The sequence below is a fragment of the Tursiops truncatus genome, chromosome 17 (genome assembly GCF_011762595.2).
Source record: "Tursiops truncatus isolate mTurTru1 chromosome 17, mTurTru1.mat.Y, whole genome shotgun sequence".
Taxonomy (NCBI): Eukaryota; Metazoa; Chordata; class Mammalia; order Artiodactyla; family Delphinidae; genus Tursiops; species Tursiops truncatus.
This window is the reverse complement of record NC_047050.1, coordinates 6,268,016-6,294,106: the sequence shown is the minus strand read 5'-3', so window position 1 is coordinate 6,294,106 and position 26,091 is coordinate 6,268,016. Positions and strand designations below refer to the sequence as shown.

The window sequence follows — 26,091 nt, the reverse complement described above, 5'->3', positions numbered from 1 at the left end:
AGAATAAAGTCAGTGAAGGAGCTGGGAGGAATCAGAACAGCAGTTGAGATTAAGCATGACTTAAGTGAATTATTCATGGTAAATTGAAAATACTGGAGAGTAACAGGAAATAATATTTTGCAAGTTGAAGTTTCGTATTTCACATTAAGACCTGTAGTTAGTCACTATCTTCCTAGAAGGAAACCAGTAATCAGAACATTTGCTTACCTTCATGAGCTGACTAATTATTCTTAGTTTTCAGTAATCAGAGTCCCTCCAGTTTACTTTGCCCCATATTATACATTAGGCAGTGATAAATAGTAAACTGACTTCTGTCAAAGCAAGGTGAAATGGAAAAACTCCTCCTAATTCAGAAATGTCACCAAGGGTGTTAAGATCTATTTCTAAGTGCATCTGAGGCCTAAAGAGATGAGTATGCTCTCTGATTTGTGCTTGCCACCCTCCACAAAGGAAAATTATTCTTTGATTCAGTGTTAAAGCTGCTGTCTGCTGGCCTAACACCATTGGTGACACCATATTTTGAACTAATGATGAGTCTGTTGAAAAAGTGGTACCCTGTTGAGTACTCTGTGGTCCCGACCCAGATTGATTCCCTACCCCCTTCCACCATGCCCACCTCCTTCTACTAATATAACAAAGGTGGAAATACAATGTTAGTTCTCAGAGATCTACCCACCACACTAATTAGCATGATAAAACAATAAAAAGGATTACAAAATGGAGGAAGAGATAGGTGCTCTAAAGTGAAATTTGTAGTCGTAAATCTGGAAATTCTGTGTGTAAGTCAATTTAGAGATCATCTTCTGCAATGTCACGTGGAAACCACAATATTTCTGAAAGAGTGAGAAGTGGGCTCCCGATAGGTTACAACTGTTCATGCTTGTAACCTGGGATTTATGTGACAGAGAAATAAAGATATCAATTAGCTACATATGTTTGGAAAGATAATTTAAAGTATGATTTTGTTAGTAAACATTTTTAATTTGCAGGGCTCTACAAATGTGTCCTCTACAAACAGATATGTTTGAATATGCGTGTGAGTGCTTTATTTGGTGCAGGGCTGGGAGAGGGAGCTGCCCTGTATAGGACAGTGCCCTTTATGGGCACCCATTGCTCTGTGCCCACAATGAGAGACCAGTTCTACATGCTAAGGGTCTAAGGAAGAACACAATAGGACCTCAGGGCCTTAGAGTATGGGCCTGAAAAAGACTCAGTGGCACAACTTTATGAATAACTGTGAAAGCTAGTATTATTTCACAGGGAAGGTCAGATTATGGAAGTTATAGGAACAGTTAAGCAGGAACAAAAACTATTTTAGTAAATGTGAGTGGAGGTAACATGAATGGACTAGATAAAAACCATGGATTTGGGTAGGCAATATTGGATGGGTGTTTTTGACTATGTTTAATTAACTATAACTCTCTCTTTGGGATACGTAAAATATTGCATCAGCTGCTTAATACAGTGGGAAGTATCAAAGACTGGAATTGAGAGATGTAGGTTTTAACTCCAACTGTGTGGTTCGGGGAAGTCATTTAAGATCTCTGGGTTTTAGTCATTCATTTATATATTTATTCAACAGACATTCACAGCCCCTCAGTCTCCTCTTCTGTAGATTGAGAACGTGTCACTAGAGCCTCTGCAGCGCTCACATGTATCATTGAATAGTGATACCTGCTTACTGAGGGGTTTCATAAAAAGGAGAGCTATGAGCTACTTTTGAAGGATTGGAGGAACGTGGTTTAAATTATGGGAAAAAGGTTGATTTAAACCAGGCAATCAATGGGTACAAAGCCATAGAGCCAGACTAACCCTTCACCCAGGAGAACCAGAGTCTAGGATTCCTAGAACTGAGTCTGAAGATGAAGCAGTAGCAAGACTTGGAAAGGTCAAAAGGTATTGACTAATAAGATGCCTTATGGTGGAGACAGTAAACCTAATACAGAGAACACAGGCAGACACCTCTTCAGTCACCACTCCAGTTTCAGGGAGGTCTAACTAGGTTGGTAAAATGACTAGAGAGCATTGGTAGAAAATGATTTTATTACCAAAAGAAAAAAATTCCTATGACTAAGTTATTTAATTGACCTTTTCATTATTTCCATGTCATGGTGGTAATATCTGACACTATATGGGTTTTTTTTAAATGAAATAGAGAAAGGTAACATTAGTTTTACTTTTTCCATTCCCAGATGTAACGTTAACATATATCTCTTCACTGCCCTCCTTTTTTCCATTTGTTTCTCTTTTTCTCTCTCTTGTTTTATAAACCCTCTACCTGCATGAACTCCCCAATGCCCTTCAGAGTGAACAAAACTGAGCTGCTTCTGTAAGCACCACAAAATAGTCCCCATTATTTTAAGTTTGAAAATGCCAGAGAAACATTAAGTGAGATCCACCACACTCTTCTGACAACACATTTGACCTCTAGATATGTTAAGAGCTTCATCCTCCAATGCTTTTAATTCTAATTCTTGCAGAGATGAAATTCACTGCTTGAATTGTAACAGTGAGTCTCATTAAGGCTAAAAAGCAGTGACCCAGATAGCATAATGGATTAATATGGTGACCTTGCAACTTTAGAGCTTTACTTTCAAATCGGACTGTGTAGTCAAATCATTTCAATAGTCAATTAATCAATTGGTTAATACCAGCCTGTAAATGTTCTGAGTCGGAAGTTCGTAGATCATTTGGCCAGTACTAGCCTATATAGAAGTAAACTGAGAACCATAGTATGCTTAACTTTCAAAACCTTTTTTAAATGATGAGAATCAAAGAAATAGAGTTTCATGAATTACTGTGAATGCTGTAATCACTAATAATTATATAATATTGACACTCTAATAAGCATCAGTATTTTGAAACTTACACCATAAATAGCTGTTAATGCTATATGTTTGCACTTCATTGCCGTGTAAAGAAGGACTGTAAATATAATCAACCAGGTCTTGAGTAATGAAATGTGATGTTGACTGAATTCTCAAATTCAGGGTGATATATACTGTTAGGATTATCCTACTCTGAGGGACGGGGTGGAAATGTGTATAGTTTAGCAGGACATCCTAACGGACTTTTAAAGCCTAAGGAATTTAAAAAATTTTTTCCAGAAACAAGTTTTGTGAAAAATTATTCCTCTGCATTGTTTTTTACAGATGCAAGATATACGGAGCCCAGAAGGAAGTCAGTATAGCTCCCATCCTCAGATGGCGGCCATGAGACCAAGGGGTCAGCCTGCAGAGCTCAGGCAGCAGCCAGGCATGATGCAGCATGGCCAGCTCACCACCATCAACCAATCACAGCTAAGTGCTCAGCTTGGATTGAACATGGGGGGAAGCAGTGTCCCCCACAACTCGCCGTCTCCTCCCGGAAGCAAGTCTGCAACTCCTTCACCGTCCAGCTCAGTGCATGAGGATGAAGGCGATGATACCTCTAAGGTATGACGAGGTTATTCTGGGGACCAATAGGAAAGGCTTGCTGCCTAAAAAAACTATTGACGGGCACTTCCCTTGACCTATGGCGGATGCAAGTTATATCGTCCAAATGAGAAACGTTGGTGGGGGACCGAATGGATTAAATCACCTGCTTGTCCAATTGCATTTTTAAGTTCCTAACAAATCCTCTCAGTGCAAATGTATTAAACATAAAAATAGGTTGCACCCACGCAGTATAGGGTCTGCATAGTGAGTAAGGGAAAATAATAATCTTGTAGGACTCGGTGTCCAAAATCAAGCTTAATTCACCACTCATTCCAAAATATCTTTCAATTTAACCACCTTATTTTAAGAAGGCAACATCCCAGGAATATAATGATGGCGCTGTGTGTGTGTGTGTATGTGTGTGTTGTGGTTAGAGGAATCCTTTGAGATCATCTTATCCAAACATTTCATATTTAGGGGACTTCCCTGGTGGCGCAGTGGTTAAGAATCCGCCTGCCAATGCAGGGGACACGGGTTCAAGCCCTGGTCCGGGAAGATCCCGCATGCCGTGGAGCAACTAAGCCTATGTGCCACAACTACTGAGCATGTGCTCTAGAGCCCACGAGCCACAACGACTGAGCCCACGTGCCACAACTACTGCAGCCCATGTGCCTAGAGCCCGTGCTCTGCAACAAAGAGAAGCCACCGCAATGAGAAGCCTGCGCACCGCAACAAAGAGTAGACCCCGCTCACCTCAACTAGAGAAAGCCCGCATGCAGCAATGAAGACCCAACACAGCCAAAAAATAAATTTATTTATTTTTTTAAAAATTTCATATTTAGGATGAAGAAAAGAAGGGCCAGAGATATTAGATGACTCCCTTCCAGAAGAAGGAGCCTAGGTGTTTCATTACGTATCTCTTGTTAACCCCAGGCCAGTATGGTTGTCTGTCTGTCTATCTGCATCACCTTAAGTTATCTGTATAAAAAGATGGGTCGTAATTGTCCTTATTTTGGAAAATTAGCTACAAAAGGTAGTTAGTTCTTTAAAGTATTCAAGGCAGCCTTTTCAAATGACTGCATCATAACCAAGTATACTCTCAGTCAAGAACATCGAAATCATCCTTTTATTGCCTTGGTTATCAGTCAGGCATCTTCCAAATTTGTCCCAGTGAGAAGGACCCCTGCCTGGTTACTGTGAAAAACACTGGTGGCTACATGCAAACTTCATATTCCTCCTCTTTGTTTAATGTCACTAATGAATTGTCACTTGTGTCAGCCCTTTGTTTTCTTTTCACTTTGTGAGAATTTTGTTTTGGGGAGACAAATGGCAATACCGTGGGATTCTGATCTATGTGGTTAACTTAACAGTAGCTAGCTACACTAATCTTTTAACAACCCAGATAGTGACACATAGATTTATTTAGCCTGATGACAAAGGCAAGGCTGCTCTATTGGCTCTATTTCATTATTTTCAGTATTCTTGAAGCTCTGGCGTGTAGGCCCTTGATCCTGGAAACTCTACCAGGGAAGCTAATTCCTAGAGGTAGTGAATGACTCCCCTGGGAGCGCATCTTTGATAAACACACCAACCAATCCAGAGCCCACACCCCAGTTATCTCCTTTATCAAACTCTCACATACCACCTCCCCGCAGAGTTTCCCCCCAGGGCTAGGCATGGATAACTAGGGACCACCTCTAGAGCCAAGCCCACTGAAACTGTTCAAACATTCCAGTCCTGAGATTACTCAGTATACCTACCCTGCCTCGCCCCTTCCTTCCCACAAAAACCCCAGTAAAGGCTCTGGGCACACTCTGCCCTCTCCCGTCTCTGCCTCCTGACGACCCTGCACGCCATGCTGGGCCTCCAGTTTCTAGGTTTGTGTGAGTGTAAACTTCATTCATTTCCACGTCTGCTGTCCACCGTCCCTGATGAAAACAAATCCCAGGTACATTTCAGGACAGCTGCACAGCTAGATATCAGCGCCCCTCTCCCTGCACAGTCTCTCCCTGTCAGTGAGCCAGCCGCTCAAGAGGGAAAGTAAAAAGGAGGGAGGAGACTAACTGATGTTACATAAATAGTGTACTGGGCTAGGAGAAGCCCGACCTTTGGCTGATCACTTAGAGGGCAAAATAAATGTTTAAGAAAATCTATATTATTCTAACGGTGTCTCCGGCTAATGAGCACCTGGCTCTAAGTGTGAACACCAGGAATCTCTTTGTGGCCAGTGATTTAGATATCAAATTATGCGTGGATAATTCAAGTTATATTTCTAAACACAGATGTTAAGTACTATATTGCAAGGGGGAAAATTAATGTTCTACTCATAGTAAAGCTCAATTGGCGCATCTGGATTATATCTCTATCAGTATTCACTGCTGACATTTCAGGAAATTAATGCAAAATTAGCATCTTCTGACAGTAAATTTTATGCAGGATTATTCTTACTTACAATAGCATTTTCCACACTCTTCAATTTATATGAGTAGCAGACTGAGTAGAAACCAGAAATTCATAGAATTAATATTGACAGGTTCTGCCATTTTCTACTGACGCATAAGGTCCTTATCTTACAGTTTTGCTGAGGTATGAATGTGTATGTTATGAGTTTCCAGGCTAGCATGAAACTTTGCCAGTGAGTATCCTACCCAATCACTTAACATCCACATCTCAAAGTAACGTATAGCTTATTATTAATGATCACGTAAGCATTGTATAGAGGAATTTATATTCCATAGTTGTATAGTCTTGAATAAGCTATGTGTGAAGGCCTAGGGGTGGATTTCTCAAGAATGCCCTCATTAAGATGACTTTTTGTCTACACAAATATTCTCAAATTTATGTTGAGTTTAAGTGCATTTTCCATCTCAAAATCCATCCTCCCATTCCAGCTCTACGTGCTGTCCTTCACCTTCTCTCCAGTACAAAATTCTCCTGCCCATTTATGCAACTTATGTTTATTAAACGGCTAAAAAAAGTCCTCTGATGAAAATGCTCAGGATTCTTCATCACAGCTAATGATTAAACCGGAATTTTCCTTTATATATGAGCAGGGTTTATGTGCACTGTTGTACTGCAGCAGCTCCAGTTAAACGTGAAGTAGCGTTAAGTCAAAAGGATCATTTAAATCATTTCCAACGAGATCTAAAAAAAGAATATTTAGTCTCACACCTGAAAAAGAAGGCTTTAAACCTTCCCTCTTAATACTTTGTGCTCTCTTAAGCAATTGCAGATTAACTCCAGTTTATCTAATTGAACAAGTAAATGAAATAACTTTGTTTTGACAGAGAGAAATATTGTAAATACATCAGTAAAATAAATTATCACCTTATAAACACTCCTTACGGTTCTGATTGCTCTGGAGCTGTGTTGACAGCCTGAAGTCATAAACTAGACATGCAGTCAAACATCAAAGAAATACAAACTCGGGTAGCTTGTGGTTCTAAGCCTGTAATCCAATATGTGTAATATAACAGACACTTTAAGACACTTAAAGTATCTGGCATTACAACTGTATTTTTAGCACAGTTTTCCCTTTAAGGAAATTATGGGCTAAGAATCACAAGATATGTTTTTCCATCCTTTTACTTTCAGCTTCTCTGCTAAAAGTCTTCTTAAGTTTTATATGTGTCTCTTGTCAGTGGTATATAGTTAAATTTTTACTTTCAAAGGAAACTGACTTCATTTACATTCATATAAATACTAAAATATTTGGGTTTATTTCTCATTTCAGTATTGATCTGTTGCTTTCTATTTGTCCCACACGTGTCTATGTTTCTTTTCTGTTTCTTACCTTCCTTAAGAATGTTCTCACTTTTCTCATTCCAAAATTTCCCATTTTAAGACTGGAAATTTTATAATCTTTCTCTTTGTTTAGTAACTACTCCTGACACACAAATGTGTGAAAGTCTAACATTGATCAATATCTTTACCCTTCTTAAATTACTTTAACTCCAAACACCCTCCTTTCAATTTATACTGGATCAGTTATTGCTGTTGTTTATCTTAATTATAATTTAAATTATAATTTATCTTAAATTTAAATTAAATGTAATTTTATGAACTCCATGAAATACTATTTTTATTGTCTTTATAGTCTTTTTCTTTAGATTTATTCACACATAAGTTTGTCATCTGACGTCATTTTCCCTATGCCTTTAAAATTTTCTCTCGTGAGGATCTATTGGGAACATGATTACCTTAAAAAGTACTTCCACTAGGAAAAGAATTTTAGATTGACAGTGATTCTCTATTATCATTTTGAAGATAATATATTACTCCATTGAATCCTGATTTTCATTATTGCTTTTGAGAATTCTGCTGCCTCACTGTCTTTCCTTTGAAAGTAATCTGCCTCTATTCTCTGACTAGTTTTAAGATCGTCTCTTGCCTTCGGTGTCCTGCAGCATCATTGTGTAGTACGTGGGTTCCTTTAAATTTATCCCAAATTTAAATATTTCTCTTTTTCATCAGTTCTGGGTGTTTTCCAGAAATTTCCTCTACCCTATTCTTGCTCCTTTCTCATTGTAATTCTGATAAGATAAATGCTAGACCTTCTCATCCTATCCTCCATGACTCTTTTCTTTCATATTTTCTGTTTCCTTCTTGCTCTGTATTACATTCTGATTAATTTACTTATATCAATTTCCCAGTTTGTAATTCAATTTTCAGCTATATCAAATCTGAAATTAAAGCTGATATATTGAGGTTTTAATTTCAATTATTTTATATTTCTAGTTTTATTTGGTTCTTTCTCAAATCTGTTTGGACTTTTTTTGTTTGTTATTTTTAGTTGCTTCCTCTTTATCCATAGATTTAATCTCTTTTGTTCTTTAAGCTAATTCCAATACGTGACGCCTTTTGGGGTCTGATTCTATTGTTTATTGTTGCTGCTGTCTCTTGGTTTTACTGCCTTGTTTCATTTTGCTTTTTTGCTTTTGGAATAGCAGCTGATATTCATTAGAACTTTATAAGAATTCTGTTAGACCTGGTTGGAAAGTGGACTCCACTAAAGATGATTTGTGTTTGCTTCCGCCAAGCATCCCAAGCATCTTGGACCATTACAATCTAGAACCGCTTTGGGCTTACAGTTTTTCAGACCACTCGAGTAGTATACATTCAGGGTATAAATCCTTACAAAAGCTGGCTTCTGTTTGTGAATTATCACAAAAGATATTCCTCCCCTCTCATTCAGAATCGTCCTTGCAGGTCTCGGGAGGGAACGTGCAAGGGAGATCATTTTATTTCACCCTGCACTGAAAGTCTAATTCTTTTGTGTCCTGACTTTTAATAGGAAGCCTCCCGTTAAACATCCCACTGTTTTCGGTCAGCCATGGGCTTTGTCTTCTATCTGCTGTGACTTTGATTCAGTTTCACCAGGTTGAGCAGCTGTCTTCAAGGTGAAAGCTGGCTCCAGTACTCTGCCTACTTCTCCGGGTTCCTGCTTTTGCTTACTTTTTTTCGCTTTTAAGAGTTTCTTAGAATTTGTTAGTTCATCACTGCATGTACATTACCATACTGGACAGAAAGAGAAGGGATTTTTTTCTCAAAAAAAAATAGGGTGTCACTAGAGCAACAATTAAATAAGCCTTTAGAAAAGTACTTGTTATTTACCACCGTTCTGAAGGCTAGAAGATTCCTGGAATAAAATAAAAATGATAAGCAGACAGGTTTCTATAAACATGAAGTGAAATCAAGCAATGTTGGTAACAAATGTCTGGTCACACTGTCTAACATTAGGACAGAATATTTAAAATTGGGATTTTAAAGTCTGGTGTTTTCCACATTGAACTGTATTTATTACACAGTTTTTAAACACTTCACAATATAATACACATGATACTTTTAAGAATTTCTTAAAAGTATCCCAGCAGCTAATATGTACTTGTTTATCAAAAATAAAGTATCCCATCGGTTAAGGCTGAACTTAGCAAAGTAGTTCTGGGGAAAATAGTAAAATTCAGTCAAGCCGCCAGTTAGTACTCGATTCCAAATAATGGTTCCTAAAATCCATTTAAGTAATTAAATTATACTAAGATATAGTATTTTCAAGGTGTGTATGTTCTTAGATGATTCATGCTCTGGATAATCGAGCATACTTGATTAAGTCATGGAATAAAACTCAAGTGAGGCTACACGTAGGCACCTGGCATTTTACTCACTGGGACCATGTATTGATAGCTCGTGCATTCTGTGTAAGGCAGGAGAAACCCTCAGTCAAAAATAATAAGAAGTAAACGTATTGCCCTAGACAGGCAAATTTAGAAAAGACCAAATGAATCTAACAAAATTGATAAACATAACTAACAGGTGTCTATAATTACAATCAAATCTTTTCTTCACCCTAAAGTGATTTTTCTGGACAGTAGCCCAAATTTCTTACCTTATTATATAAGACCACTGAGTATTTTTGCTAACCTCATCCTAAAACTAAACTCAGTTATCTTTGGCAGAATCAAGGATCCTTAAAAATGAATTTATTTTACAGACTGTGGTACCGATACAATGCCCTGCACTTGTGAATCATCTCAAGAGTACACCATTTTATATGTGGTTTTCTATAATTGATGTTTTGAGTCATTACATGTACTGTTATTATTAATGATAATAGTAAACCCGATTGTAAAATGAAAGAGGTATTACAACCTTGCTGATTTCACAGTAACTAGATGACTTACTTTCCATGCTTATTTGAATTTATTCTCATAAGGGGATTTTAGATGGCATAGTTTAGAAAGAAAAGGGAGAATGAATTTAAGTAGCAGAATTTTTCACTTACAGAAACAGTACCATCACAAAAAGTGCTGTGATATGCCCTGTTACTATGGTGAAGATTTTATAATATTTACTTTACATGATAAGTGTTATAAGTGGAGCTCTGTGTTGTTTGTTCAGCCTATTATGCAGATGGTGCTTGATTAAAATCTATTTTAAACTCCAGCGATCACTGCAAGTTCCTGTGCGTGAAACAGCTCTCCCAGCTCCATTAAAGGCTTTGGGACTGTGGCAGTTTATTTTTAATATGCTTGTAGACGTTTCTAACTTCTCCAGGGACATTTCAACATCAGTGATTCTCTTTCCTTGAGACTCTTAACTCCAGTACCCTGTATTCTTAAGAAGTGTTCTCTAAGTAGCACCATTAACACATGGCTTTTTTGAAGTGAAAAATTATTGTTTTCTTGTGATTAATAAGTTAAATACATCACTATAATTAAGCAATAAGACATGACAGGAGGTGGATTACCAGAAGCATAAGGACACCCCCTAGGGATTTGGGAAATACATCTATGTCTACAAGTAAGTTACGTGAAGCACATGTATCTGTGTAAAGCTTATGTGAGAGTAGTATCTTTATGTATTTGTGTATGTATTTGTTTATTCATGAGTGCTTAAATTGAATATGAAATAAGCCTGTGGGTGATCAAGATTACGGTTAAAGCCTCAAACCAGACATGTTCTTAGTTGCTATGATTTTCATACAACTTTTTTTTTAATAGAATGGAGTAGGACTCAAGAATTTGCATTTTTTTAATTAATCAATTTATTTATTTTTTGGCTGTGTTGGGCCTTCGTTTCTGTGCGAGGGCTCTAGTTGTGGCAAGTGGGGGCCATTCTTCATCGCGGTGCGTGGGCCTCTCACTATCGCGGCCTCTCTTGTTGTGGAGCACAGGCTCCAGACGCGCAGGCTCAGTAGTTGTGGCTCACGGGCTTAGTTGCTCTGTGGCATGTGGGATCCTCACGGACCGTGGCATGAACCCATGTCCCCTGCATTGGCAGGCAGACTCTCAACCACTGCGCCACCAGGGAAGCCCTCATACAACTTTTATATGTGTCTCAAATGTCCTTTTCCTTGTCATTCTAAGCCTCTGCCCACTGCTGTATAATACAGGGGCGAAAATGTGTGATGATCCGCTGCATGTAAGACTCCGAACAGATGCTGTGAGGATGGAAAGATTAACGGAACCTTGTCCTTACTCTCAATGTGCTTGTCATCGTGGGGTGTTTATATTTTTGCATTATATGGTTCCTTCTGTATTGTAAAGATTATGACGTTGGAATTAAATTTAACTCTTCAGTCTTAGAACCCTAGTAACTCTAGAAATGTTATACACTAAAACAATGTCCAGTACACAGTGCTCTACAGTCCTATACAGTAGCCACAAGTCCTGTATGACTGTGTACATTTAAATTTGACTAATTAAAATTAAATAAATAAAAAATGTTTCCTCAGTTGCTCCAGCACAACATTCTCCATAGCCACATGTGGCTAGTGGCTACCCTTTCGAACAGTGCAGAGAACATTTCCATCTTTCCAGAAAATTCCATAAGATAGTGCTGCTCTAGACTGCAGAAGTCAGGGTCTCTTAGAAAATTAGGACATAAAATTATAAGCTTTCATTCCTCTAAGTAAGAATTCAGGATCCAGACAACACTCAAAATTAAGATCCAGGCATGTATTACAAACCCATTTAGCTAATTTCCTCACATCATTGTTCATTCCAAATAGTTGATGGTCAGAAAGGCCAGGTGTCTTTCAAGATACAATCCATTCCTGGTGTGTAAGAGGATCCAAATTATAGCCACATTTCTTTCTTTAGGGAGGCTTTGTATATGAGATATGATCATGTGGTTTTCAAATATGTGATGAAACTACCGCCAGATAGGAGGCCTGACAAATTCCCAGTTCATTATACGGACTCTGAAATAGCAGCTCATTTCTGTACCTTCCCAAACACAGGCAAAAGGCAAAATAAAAAATGAGACCCTCACACATCAGGAGGCAAGGCCCAGTGTTCACGTGGCAGACAGCCTTCACTTCACAGAGCACTGCCCACCTGCATGGGTGCGTTAGACACCAGACCACAACAAGGAATTTGTATCCCGTTATTGCATCCTAAAAGCAAAGACATTGTACATATCCAGTAAGTCTTTATACAAGGAACACTGAGCAGTATCACAATGATTCCCTTCAAAGCACATTTTATTTTTAAAAACTCTTTCATACATAATTTTTATTTTCATTGTTTCCTCTTACATCAGCTTTCGGTGAAGGGGCGTTATCTTAAACCATAGTTCAGTTCTATGAGGGCAGTTTTATAAGTGGCCAGAATATTAGGAACCAAGAATATAGGAACAAGCCAGGAAAATAGGGGAAGCCTCCAGAAAACCAACCAAATTGATTGGCTGCATGGAATTGTTCAGAGATCCCTGTAGCGTTGCTCTACGTGGCCTCAAAACAGTAATTTGTGGTTTTCATACACTTGATACTTAGAGCTTCTCACTGGCAGTAACAGGTTCTCCTGCTTCCGCAGAGAATCCCTAGAAAGATGGGCCACATTGCCCAGCAGGAGGATAACTGTCCTTTCTGTTATCACAGGGCATCACGTATCCCGTAGATCGCACCATGTTGTCCAATCCCAATTTAAAAAGAAAGGAAGCATAAAGATCAGCAGTTCAAACACAATTTTGGACAATGGAATCGGGAAACTATTTAAATTATTTGGGAAAACCTTTTAATAAAAATATTTGCAGTGAATCATAGGAAATTTATCTCTACAACTGACATTTGATTATTTTCTACAAAGACAGATATAATCTGCAATCATGGAGATTTTAATGTTTCAGATCACTAATTTTTCAATTAAAATTTAAAAGGAGTCCAGGTGTAAATATTCCCCATGGAGAACCATTCATTTCCCTACACTTTGTTCCCTTTGTCTAAATATTCCCAATCCTTGATGAAATATGACCTCCAATGTCACGATCCCTTCATTTTTAATATTCTTCATTGTGGTCTTTCTTGAATCCTTTTTATTTTTCTTCTTGATATTTTGCTATTTTGAATATAGGAATAGTTATATTTAGAAAATTTGGAAATTATAAAAAAAATAAAGAAGATAAAGATGTCAAATAGCAATTTGTTAAATAGCAATTTGTCAAATAGCAATTGTTTCTATGCTCAGAATTCAGAGGAAAAGAACTTGACACTCATCCACCCACAAGTGGTAATGGAAACCCTTCGTCTTAAGACACTCTTAAGTACAAACTCACAAGAGAAGACAGTCTACAGCAAAAAAGAAAGAAAAAAACCATCAGGAACACTACCATTTAATGGCCAGGTGGAGGAGGATGGGCCTAGAAATGATTCTGGAAACAGTGAGGGCACTGAGGTAGGCATGAAACCCAGAGACCGTGATGTCATGGAGCCCTTGGAAGAGACAGGACACTCCCAGTGAGAAAGCAGGTCAGGGGAAGAGTAAAAAGCGCACTGGGTTTATCAGCGTGGTCCTTGGCGACCTTATTGAAAGCTAAGCAATGGGGAGGTACAGTGAGTTGCCAAAGCTGCCTGCAGCCAGCACAACCACGTGGAGGGGTCTGGCTGTGAAGAGAAGATGGCTCTGTGTAGCCTTGGGGCAAAGAGAAAGTTGGCTTGTTTGTTGCGTGTCTGAAGTAGTTAAAGGGCAGTTGGAGGAGTGGAGTTGAGGGTGACTGAGACCAGTGTCTCCTGCTCCTAGACTTTCTCATTTAATCAGTATAGAGCTAAAGCCTGGACATGAGGGCGTTATTTAAGTTTCCCAGGTGATTGTAACATTCAACCATTGAGAATGACCATTCTAGGTCGTATTTGCCTACATGTTTAGTTTAGAGCCGTTACACCGGTTTGCCCAGTATCAACTCAGCCCAGTCCCAGCATCCTTGTCCTTTGGCAGATTTACCTGAGGACCAGTCATTTGACAGGATCACCTCAAACCCATCCTGAGGAAGTTATCTTCTAGTGTTAATCTACGTTAGCTTGTCAGCTCAGTTCAGAGCATCCTGTCCCCATGGGGTTGTTCATTCTGCTTCAGTAGACAGTTTCAAAATGATAATCTTTTAAATAACTTTCTCACTAAAGCCAAAGCCAAAGAATTCACTTAGTTTTTTCCTGTCTCTGTTCGGTTCCCAAGGCATATCTTTTAAACCAAGACCATATGGCATCACAAATTAGTGTTAAGGTCATTTCTTTCCATTCATTCAGTAAAAAGTTATTACTGTGTCATAATTAACATCTGAATATCATTTTAAAGTTTTAAACATATTTATATATATATGTCATCTCAGTAATCACAAAATGGCACTGCAGCTGGTTTGCAGTAGAGGAAATGGAGGCCCAGAGAAATTATGTAACTTGCCAAGATTTCACAGCTAAAAATAGTAAAGGAGGACATGAGTGTGGATCCTCTGATGTCACATCCACTGGCCTCTCAGGAGATCATGCATCGTCTCCAGTGGTGGCAGTTACTTTACACATATTACTCTGCCTGGCAATTCAACTGAATAAGATACATATTACATTGTTTGCCAAGAAGAAAAAAGCAACAACAGTCATAATAAGAGAAGGTGAGGGTGCAGAACCTCCCTGATAATGGTGACTTCCTCAGGAGACAGTGTACGGGGGCCTTTGTGCTGGTGGGAGAGGCGTGTGGAAAGAGGGTTCCTTCCAAGACAACAGTACTTGATACTCCTGTAGCTCCATATACTTTTAGAACTAGAAGGAAATCGTAGCCCAAATCTCTCATTCTATAGAGGTGGATAAAGTGACATCGCATATAATCAGTATCAAAGTTCAAATGCAGATGTCTTCAATATCAATACATTGTGGGGGGTTTTCCCACTTGCATCATAATAACAATTCAGATTATCCAAATATTCATACTCAAGGAAAAATGGGAGAAAATGGAATCTATCCTGAAACTGAATATTAAAGCTGTTCTAGAAATGTCTAGATTTGAGGATCTAGTTTACAGAGGTGCACTCTCCAATATGGTAGCGACTAGCCACATGTAAATATTTCAATTTAAGGCAATTAAAATTATATAAAATTTAAAATTTTGTTTCTTATTCCTGCTAGCTGCATTTCACATACTCATTAGTTACATGTAACTAGTGGCTACCATATTGAATAGTGCAGATTTTAGAACTTTACCCCCACTGCAGAAGCTTCTGTTGGACATCGCTGATCTAGGGTCTAGATTATGCCATTCTCCACACCAGCAGCATTCCGTAGACCTAAGTGCAACACCAAAAGCCATTCAACTTTATTCATTGGACATGTTGCCCACTATTGTTTAAAAATCATAAGGAGGGGGCTTCCCTGGTGGCACAGTGCTTGAGAGTCCGCCTGCCGATGCAGGGGACATGGGTTCGTGCCCCGGTCCGGGAAGATCCCACATGCCGCGCAGCGGCTGGGCCCGTGAGCCATGGCCACTGAGCCTGCGCGTCCGGAGCCTGTGCTCCGCAACGGGAGAGGCCACGACAGTGAGAGGCCCGCGTACCACAAAAAAAAAAAAAAAAAATCATAAGTAGGAGGAGAAGGATAAAGCCCCCAGAAGCCAACAGGTTAGATTGCTCATCCAGTAGGGTTACCACACGAGTAATCAGCTGCTGTCAGTCACGATGCTGCTCCTCATTCAGCTTCCTGAGTGAGAACAAGAAAACGTTGAGCGAGTTAAGGTATAATATCTAACAGTACAGTAGTAGTAGAAAGAGAATCAATAATATTTTAAAGTTATGCAGACTAGGCTGGAAAAGGATGAATATGAAAATTACATGAAATAAGTTTTACTTGAAAATTACATGAAATAAGTTTTACTTGAAAAAACAGTAACAACGACAAAACCAAGTGTCCCTTAGAAACGTGTGTTTGCGTGATGTGCATGGGTGAGTATATCTATGTAAGTCTCAAGGGAGAGCAATATGATTTGTCCTCAAGTTTTCTTAGTTCTTCTATAATTCAGATTGTGTTTTATTTCAGGTCAATGGTGGAGAGAAGCGACCTGCCTCTGACATGGGGAAAAAACCAAAAACCCCCAAAAAGAAGAAGAAGAAGGACCCTAATGAGCCCCAGAAGCCTGTGTCTGCTTATGCGTTATTCTTTCGTGATACTCAGGCTGCCATCAAGGGCCAAAATCCAAATGCTACCTTCGGTGAAGTCTCTAAAATTGTGGCTTCCATGTGGGATGGCTTAGGAGAAGAGCAAAAACAGGTAAGAAAAGATGCGCAAGGGAGTGAATCAACATGATTCGAGAAAGTGTACGCATTCTAAAGAAATGGCTTCTAGGGATGGTGGGTGAATTCTTCAGATACTAGAACTGAGGCTGAGAATGTGCCCCATCAGAACCAGACTTCAGGGGACTTTGACATAATTTTATACTCCTTTATTGCTCTGTTATAAATAACATGTTAGTTCCTTTGTTTCAACGTTTATATAGTGTAGTTACTTTTGGAAGGACTTTTACGCATCCCAGCCAGGATTACGTCATTCCTTAATGTTGCCAATGCGATCATAAAGACAGAAAAAATACTAAAAGTATTTTGAGAACTGTCCACACCTCTCTTCAGCACTTACTATTTATTCTTTTGTCATCAAAACCCTCTTTGCTCTTTGCTAAATGAACCTCAAATTTAAGGGTTTCTATCCTTATCCATTCCCTAAAGACCATCCGAGTATGTTATTCAATCCCACTTGTACTATATTTCTAGGTTGTATTAAATGGGCCCAGATGCCTGGTTATTTTCTTCTTCTCTTGTGGATTGCCATGGTGTGATTCAGGACCACACTGCTGGCGGTGGAGGGCCGTGAGACACTTTGTATCTCAGCCTTAGGGCGAGTAGCCCAGAATGTCTTAAGGAGGGTGGGAACTGTGGAGAGAAAGAGTTCAGTATGCAGACGTAGCCCACTTCAACAAAGAAGCAATATTGATCCCAGATTCCTAAACCAGGGACTAGATTGCCATTGTCACCATCTAGAATTTCATGGTCACGAAGGAAAAATTAGACAAGCATTATCATTAAAGTTCAGTTACTGAGACGATTCAGTAGTTGAAGCTTTAGCTGCTGCAGAATACGTTACGGCATTAATGACGGGTTAGTCTCATTGGATTCTTGACAGAGACTTTTTACCTCTCCTCACCAGGTCCAGGGAAGTATGTAAGAAACAGAACATCTCAAACCTATGTACATCTATAAGAACTATATATTGTATTATCCGTCAACATCTATAATGTATATCATGTTTTATACTTTGAAGAACACTTTTACATGATTTATCTCATTTGTTCTGCTCAATACTCGTAGATACTTTTTTTTTTTTGGTGTACATTGAACATTTATTACAACTAATTGGCGATGTGATAAGACAGTGCGCACGTGGCCTGAACATTGGTCACAGTCACAACAAAGCTTAATCCAGCCCAGCAGATACAAATGAAAGTGTAAACTGTGAAGACATGTTTAGATACGTAGAAGTACGTATAAAAGTGACATTGAAACAACTGTATATCCTTAAAAAATATAGAGCCCGCTAGTGCCGTTTTACCCCATTCAACTCACACATTCATATGGGAGGTGGTATCTGTTTTTATACTTACGACTTCCAATAACTAGAAGGGACGGAAGCTGCCCCAAAGTTTGCTGCACTTCTAAGTGGAGGGAAGCAATAGGGGAGTAAAATACATTTGGCTGGAAGGAATATTCGTGCTTTAAACAATGACTTATGCAACACTTTGTGAAGAGAGTAAAACATTTTCCCTAAGATGCTGTTATTAAGAATCCCAGGTAAGTCAACATTTCCATTTTATTTGGGGAGGCATCAAAAACAATCCAACTAAGTGACTAAATGATAATGACAACGAGAAACTTATCTCAGGAGTTGAATGTTCCTTGGCCTTAAAAATAACATGCTTGCTCTTAGGAAACAGCTGACCTCTGATCCTCGTCCCAGGTCTGGAATGCCTAAGAAATAATTTTTAGTGTAAAACAGGATCATTCCGTTAGTCTTTTGTGTATTCCCTTTGTTTTAAGGTGTTTAGTTTCTAATAAGGGTCTTTGGTATGCATTTTTTTTTCTAAAGTTTCAACACAGAGTGAAATTTTCATTCACTTGATATGTGACACCTCAATTCCCTTTATTCGCATATATACTGAAATACACTAATCTTTGGTTTCATAAAACCAGGTTTCACATAATTTAACCTTTTTGCCAAAGACAGTAATTAATAAGTGTATATTGCGTGATTGTGTCATATTCATAGATACACATAATCAAGGTAATGATAATAATCTATTCAAGAGAAACAGACCTATAAACTTTAAAATAGCCAGAAAAAGTACCTTTCTTTTCCTGCATTCATTCTAATTCATATTTAAGTCCCTTGTTATCACTTGATTAACCAAAGTTCCCTTTAAAAAAGAATTGTGTAGGCCTGAATGAAGCAGCTTAGCAGAACAGTAATACTGACAAGACGTCATCTTACACCGTTAGCTAACATGGACATGAAGGCAGTGACCGTCTACAGTGTGTGAAATGCCACAAGAAGTCATCAGCAGGGGAGGGGAGTTCATGTCAGTCCAGTTTCTTCAAGAACACTAGGTGGGGTTTCAGCTTCCTCCTGCTAAGTTGCTTTAAGGACATTTTTCTTGGATGTTTCCAGAACTTCTCCTCCCAAAAGAAACTCATCCAAAATAAAATAAGCCTTCTCAAAATTAAAGATGATGTCAAGTTCACACACACTGCCAAAATACTTGTCAAGTAATTCCACATAATGATGAATTATTTCCAGGGTAATTAGTTCATTGCCCTGATCCCCAATAGCACAGCAAAAATACAGACTGGCATGTCTTGGGAACTGCTCTTTCACCTGCTGAGCCCACAGCAGGGTTCTTCCTTCCTCACAGATACTTTTATCTGAAGTTTGCAAACTATGAAATGGGGCCAGATGGTTAAATGCAGTCACTTATTCATTCAACAAATATTTGTTGCATGTTTACTGTGTGCCCCAGGCACTGTTCTAGACACTGGGAGTAGAGCAGAGAATAAGGCAGAGTCCCATTCTGTTGATTGATTTGTCTAAAATTCCACACTGTGACTAGAACTTATCACTAGAACTTATCATTCAACTTAACAATTTTTTTCTCACCAATTCATGGAACCAATTATAGTTGTGATGGTAAAACCAGTTGCTAAGGAAACACAGAGCCCACTCCCCCGGTTCTCTCCAACCCCCCTTTACTGTAAGCCAAAGCTGTCCTTTACGATCTGAAGTCTCTACACATTTTCTTATGTCCTTTTCAAGATTGCCAGCCCTAGGGAAGGGCTTCACAGGAAAGCACAGGCCTACCATGTGGAGCTCTGCTACAAGAGTCGTCTCTGAGGCTGGAAAACACACCACAGAAGCGTTCTCCTTGCATTCGATTAAAATACTCATCTCACAATTAAGAGGGTGGTTGACATTGTATTTTATGATTCCACTGAAAACCTGATATAGTTGTTTGAGGATTTCAGAGCTGGTTTCTATCCTAACTCAGATCAGTTTGCTCTCACACTCCCAAGGCTGAGGTGTGGTTCCCCCCTGATGCTGGACACTCACGATGGAATTGTAGAGGGGCTCATTCCTCCACTCACTACAGCTTCATGGATTGAGAAACTGAGTGCACATCCACCAGGAATCCCAACCGCATCCCTGTCCCTGCTCCACCCATGATCCAAGCACCAAGACACACCTCTCTCTCTGCTTTGACAACCCCTGTGTGTAGTCTTGGATAGGGACAAGGCCTCAATGCTGTAAGCTCTTTCGAGTATACTTGTGATGACAAAACATTTTCCTCATTCTCTTTTATTTCCAATTTAATAACCTGTAATGAGTCTGTCTTTGGGCGCTCTCTCTCTCTCTCTCTCTCTCTCTCTCTCTCTCTCTCTCCTTTTTTTAAACACTTTGGCTGTACCTGGTATGTAGGATCTTAGTTCCCCGACCAGGGATCGAACCCGCCCCCTGGGTGGTGGAAGCGTGAAGTCTTAACCACTGGACCGCCAGGGATAGTCGCTGTGTTCTCTCTTAATGGAAATAATGGGGTGTTTTTTCAAGAATTTGTTTTATAAATAAAGGATGAAATTATATAATAGCTGACCCTATTTAACTCATTGGGTATTATAAAGCAATTTCATAATCAAAATGCAGTTGTTTTAAAAAGTTATGCTAAGATTGCTTAGGAAAATATACTAATAGAAATAACTATCTTTGTCTCTTCTAGAAAAGTTAATATTTTAACATTTGAGAACCATTTTCAAAACAAGGTATTGGGAGCAGTCTGAGTCACTCGAAAATGGTTTGTCCCCATGCCTTATGTTCCTTTGACTTGACAGGGGTTCAGCATAGCTTATCCTTTTCTCTTAAAAGATGATCTTGCTTAATAAAGATAGTGAAACTGCAGAGTATGCCAAAAAGGATGGTTTATGACACAGGGTGCAAGTCGATCCCAGGGACAAGCAGAGAGAGGGTCCAATGAATGAAATCAGACGCCACGCTTACAAAAGGGAGCATATTGCATCTGACGGGGCTGCTGGGACACCACGTGGCAGCCCCTGTCTAACAGTTTGCAGGAATGGCCAGCGAAGCGTGCATGCCCGCCTAGGACGCACGTTTGGGCATCAAGAGAATGTCAGCAAAATATCCTAAAGTGTTAGCGTGGTGTGTTACCACCTGTTCTTTCCCTTTATGTTGACTCATTGTGCCAACATAATATAATATCTCTATTTCAAGCTTAAATTAATTGTATTTTACTCTCATTTAATATTCAAATTGGGGAGCACATGCTATGTACTTTGAAAGGAATGTTGCTGAAGCCGATTAGAGGCAGACCATTAAACTTCAAAATTTAGGACAAATGTGCATGTTTCAGAACAGCCCCACGTGACGCTGTTGGCATCGTGTAGGCAGCTGGTTCAAGCAGAAGGCTAGGATTTCATGCACCATGATTGTTCAAAAATCCCGTTGTCATAACAGCCCCCAATTAGGAACAGCTACAAATGTAAACACGAACTGGAGAAAATGGACAAAATTATTGATGACTTATTAGGGGCTCAGAAAATTACAATACTTAAGGAAAAACAGCTATTAGTGAGATTACAATCGAATGTTTACTTGCCAGCCAGAGGGAACAGGACTAATAGGGCTGCTGTGTGTTTGTGTCACATGCTTCCTCATTGTGGAGTTCAGGCGGGGCTAACAAGCCATGCAGATGGAAGGATCTTTATCTTCAGAAGCCATGATAAGGGAGAAACTATATGTCCTTTGGTTCCTATGAAGAATCTCTCAAAGAAGAAAAATCAGAAGGAAGCTGAAAGAAGTGCTAACAATCCTCCAGGAACAGAAAACCTCCCATATGAATCATTCCTACCAAAGCCCCTGAACAAACTTCACATGTCAGAGATCTCTCCGTGTTAATACTTTGGAAGATGGTGCTGAATCTGGAATGGGGGCAGGATTGTGTTTGGGATTCCAACTGGAGGTTTTAAATGCTAATGAATCCTAAGACAGTGGACAGCCCGGTTCAGAGCCGTACTAAGTTGTTTTAAAAAGGCACCAGATGGAGAGAGGGAAATAAAACATAAGCGTGGCTGTGATGTTGGTCTTTGCTACTTATCTTTCACTGACTGGAACCTACAGAGAAAGAAAAATAATAACATAACAAGATCACGCCCTTTGTATTAGACTCCTTGGAGTTTCGACCCTCAGCATCTTTTTTTATGAAGGTCCAGCTAGATTTCCTGTCTCTCCCCGTTATTTCTGAATTCTGTGACTCTGGTCATCCAAGTCTGGGGTCTGAGTTCACAGTTAACGGAGAGCAAATCAAACCCCACTAAATTAAAGAGTCCGTCCAGCTTTGAAGCAGAAGAGATTGGTCCAAAGAGCTGTAAAGTGTTCTTGGGTCCTTTTTAGCCATGGAAAGTCAGCTCTTAAGTGGGAAAGGAAAGTCACCTTAAATCAGAACCAGATGTAAATTACTAAGTGAACCTTAGGTTCCTAATTGGAGACACAGTTGGGCTGTAATACATTTAGCAAATTACAAACAAAATGTTCTTGTTTACATTACATTAAATGGCTTTAGAGCTTCAGCCAAAGAGCTAAATAAACATGCTGTTAGGCTAAAAATGGAGTGGAAGGCCGGTTCAGAGTTTGGTGTGTTCAGGAGAAACCACAGCCCACGGTGCCCAGAGAGCCTATTTTTGTAAATGCTAGCCCTGTTGTGGGAGCAGAGAGTGGATTTACCTCGAGATCCAGAGCCTAATGAGCAGATATCACTTGCAGGGAAACTGTTTGAATATTGTAACATATGCCTTCTTTCAGGATGCATAATTCATATCCAAGGATATTAGCCATAGCAGTTCAGCTCAATAGCAACACCTCATTATTTTATCCCTCAGTATTTATTCCTATGTTTGACGCCTTATGAAATTACTGTTAATGTGTTTATATAAGGGCAGATCTGACACAAGTGGGAAGAATGTAATTTCCTGCTCATTCTTTCCTGCTGCTGTGTCCTCTTCCCCGGTAGAAGTGGCAAGTGTAAATAGTTAATTTGCTTCAATTATGAGCCTGTCCTGCTAAATTAGAAGCAGCAGGGATATGAAGAGCCAGAATTATACTTATAAGGCAGCTGACAAATCCTCTGAGCCCACGGAATCAAATCATTGACTCCTCACTGGTGCTCAAACACCCACTACAGATATGCTGCCGGGGCTTTTTCCCCCGCCCCGTATCTTATGATAAAGTGTGGATTTTACGTCAACAGCACTTCAGGTTAACTGAAATCCTATTGCACTGTCACACTCACACATGTGTTTATCTTGGCCAGTTCCTTATAAACACTATGCATTTTCACCAATTTTTTTAAACTAGGAGTAAAGGATATATAAAATAATTGTTCATTTAAAAAGTGTAGAATGTAAGAAAAGTTTATATTTGTAAACACTTAAAACAGCAGTTAGAAATATTGCAGGCAATGGCGAGCATATTTCACCTCTAAGCACAGGTAAGTAGAAATACCTCTAATCATTGGTACATAAATGGGATTATGGCGTGCCTTCATGGGTAGAAATACACGTAGAAATATTCCACGCTCAGACACAGAGGGAGCAGACATTCCACTTGAAAGGTTCCATGACATCAGCAAGGAGAGAACTTGAATATAATACTCAAGTCTGCTGTGCTTTATGTGTTATTGGCCAACATGTTGGGGTGGGCGGGCTGTCTGTCTGTATATCAAATCTTCTACTTCTATCGATGCCCACTCTAATTCAGAAGATGCAATTCGGCATTTTACCATGCACACCCATGCCCATGCTGACTCATGGAAGGAGAAACCTGAGACTAGGGATTATACACCGGATCACAGGTATTTCCTGAGCACCTACTGTGTACCGAGCTCTGCCCTGCCTGCTGGGGCTTCTGCTGTGGACAGAAAGATGACAGGCCCTGCAGTTGGGGGTCTAAGAGAGGCATCAAGGGGAGAGCTCATGCAGCCAGGAGGAGCCATTGCATGAACAAAGATGCAAAGGTGGATCTTAGCTACCAGATCAATTTGATTATATATATATGTATAATATGTATATGTGCGGGGTTGTCTGCATTTCTTGTGTGCCTGACACAAAAAACGCACACATTAGAGGCATATTTTTAATGCCTTTTTTTGGTTCTGTAGCTTCAGTTCCTCACACCATGAAGGCACGTAATAGATACTCAATATATTGTTAAGCATAATCAAACGACATTATACTCGCCCCGGTCATCCTCATTTAATGAATCTACAGATATACTTTGCGGCCATTTGTTCAGATGGGGAGCGTGCTTCTTTCTGATCCCTACCATTCCCAAAACAGGCTGCACCATTGTTGTGCAGACGATCTGTACGCACTTGATGGATCCCAAAAAGAATCGATGGCAAGATTTTTGACACATTGTATAATATTTTCAATGCTCTGAATACTAATTTATAAAGTTCTCTGAGTTCTGGAATGCTTAAGAAAATGCTGAGCAAGCTACACAAATGGAAATGTAACTGCATTTAAGGACTAAGTTCTGTATAAAGCACAGAGGCGCTTGCTGTCACTGTCCTAAGTAATAACAGCATTCAAAGACGCTGCAGACATCAATTCCTCAAGTACTGTGTATGACAGGGAATTGTGATTAAATTATTATTTCTTATATAACTGTATTTCTACGCATTTTCTATAAATATGAACTTATACTGGGGGGAAAAAACTGCATTTGAAGTTAACGAAAAAGAAAAGCGCCTTCTAGTTTCACAGTGTTTGGATAAAATCCAGAATTGGAAGAATTATGTTTTTTCTTATTATTACTGTAAAGAGTTGAAATCAACTACAACTAGAGATTAACTCAGGGCCAGAGCCGAAAAGAGGGAAGGAAGAAGGAACTAGATGGTGTTTATAAGATTTTACTTTTTTGTATAAGTTAGACGGATTGTTTGGGGAGGGAGCAGAAAGTGGAAAAAGCAAAATGACAGGTTGTATTAGAATTTTTTCTGTTTGTGTGCATCGTATTCACTGATACTGAACTGCTGATTTTAATAAGAGATTATTAGCCTATAAGACATATATATTACACATGCTGGAACGTAGAGCATTTAAAAAATGATTCACAGAATCACTAGATTACATGAGCAGAATTTGGATTCTCTAGAACTGCTATTTGATGTATGTTTTAGTTTAGCCATTATATATGTTTTAGTTTAACCACTGAGATGCGATCCTTAGATAGGATATGGTAGCTTTCTTAGAATAACAAACCACAGCAAATAACTAAGTTAGGACAGGATGAATTCAAAAGTGTTTGGATGAGCTGGGGAAAATGATGAATGATGTATTATGATTTTTAAATCCTCATCTGGCCAACTTTGCACTTTATTTCAAACAGCTGTAGACCATTTGGAAGCCATTTTGTAGTTCAACTGAGTACTAATATTTACTGTGTGAATCACATTTCTTTAAAATATTTGTCTTTCCCTGAGAGAGAGAGAGACCATTTCTTTCCCAGACTTAACTTTGATATAAATCAGACCTATCCTCCTAGATTAGAAGGTTTGATCACTGCAGTGGGCTGTTCATTGCCAAACGCAGTCAGCGTCATCTCTGGTTTCAGCAAGCAGAAGACTTTCTCCGTCCATAAATAGAGCTTTGAAACGTTTTTGAGGATCTTTTTACTGATGATTTTTAAATATCTGTTCTCAAGTAGGAATTTAAGTATGTGGAATTCTTACATGTTTTTTATCATTCACGCATACATTTGAGGCCTTTCTTCAGACATTTCCATCAAATATAGAATTCAGAAAGCATCCTTGTGCAATTTTAGAAGGTAGCATCATAGAGACATACAGGGTGAATAATATTTGAGCCATTAGCTAGTTCTCAAAGGTGGAGGTTCAAAATTACTATCGGGGAGACCGCCTCAGATGTTAATTCTGATCTAGGGTACCGCCCCCTTTAAACACAATTACAGAAATATACCTCCTGAAATTACCACCTTTGCATCCTCCCTCTGAACACCTGCATCTATTCAGGAAAGAGCGGACCCATCAATCCGTGTAGTGTGACGAGATGAGTTTAAGCGGTATTTAGGCGCTTGTACGATGATCTCACATAGCCAATCATGAGTAGCCAATAGGGAGCCATTTGGAGGAAACAGGGCACTCTGAATGCTGGTCAGGTATCCCGTAACAACATCGATCTCCCAGTGAAACCAGGGGGCACACATTCAGCCTAAAACACATTGAGTTGCCACCTTTCTCCCATGGTTATTAATCAGCAAATTTCAGGGAAGTTAACACCTTGTGGGACGTTAACC

At 39.3% G+C, this 26,091-nt stretch overlaps 1 protein-coding gene across 5 annotated transcripts in view; it reads left to right on the top strand.

The window, feature by feature from the left end:
• Positions 1–26,091, top strand: part of TOX (thymocyte selection associated high mobility group box) — a 298,440-nt gene that overhangs the window by 247,627 nt on the left and 24,722 nt on the right. For all 5 annotated transcript variants that reach the window (XM_019925288.3, XM_033842927.2, XM_073794417.1 and 2 more), the window contains 2 exons: positions 3,153–3,434; positions 16,210–16,440. In XM_019925288.3, coding sequence (XP_019780847.1) covers positions 3,153–3,434; positions 16,210–16,440 — 513 coding nt within the window. The remainder of the gene's footprint in view (positions 1–3,152; positions 3,435–16,209; positions 16,441–26,091) is intronic.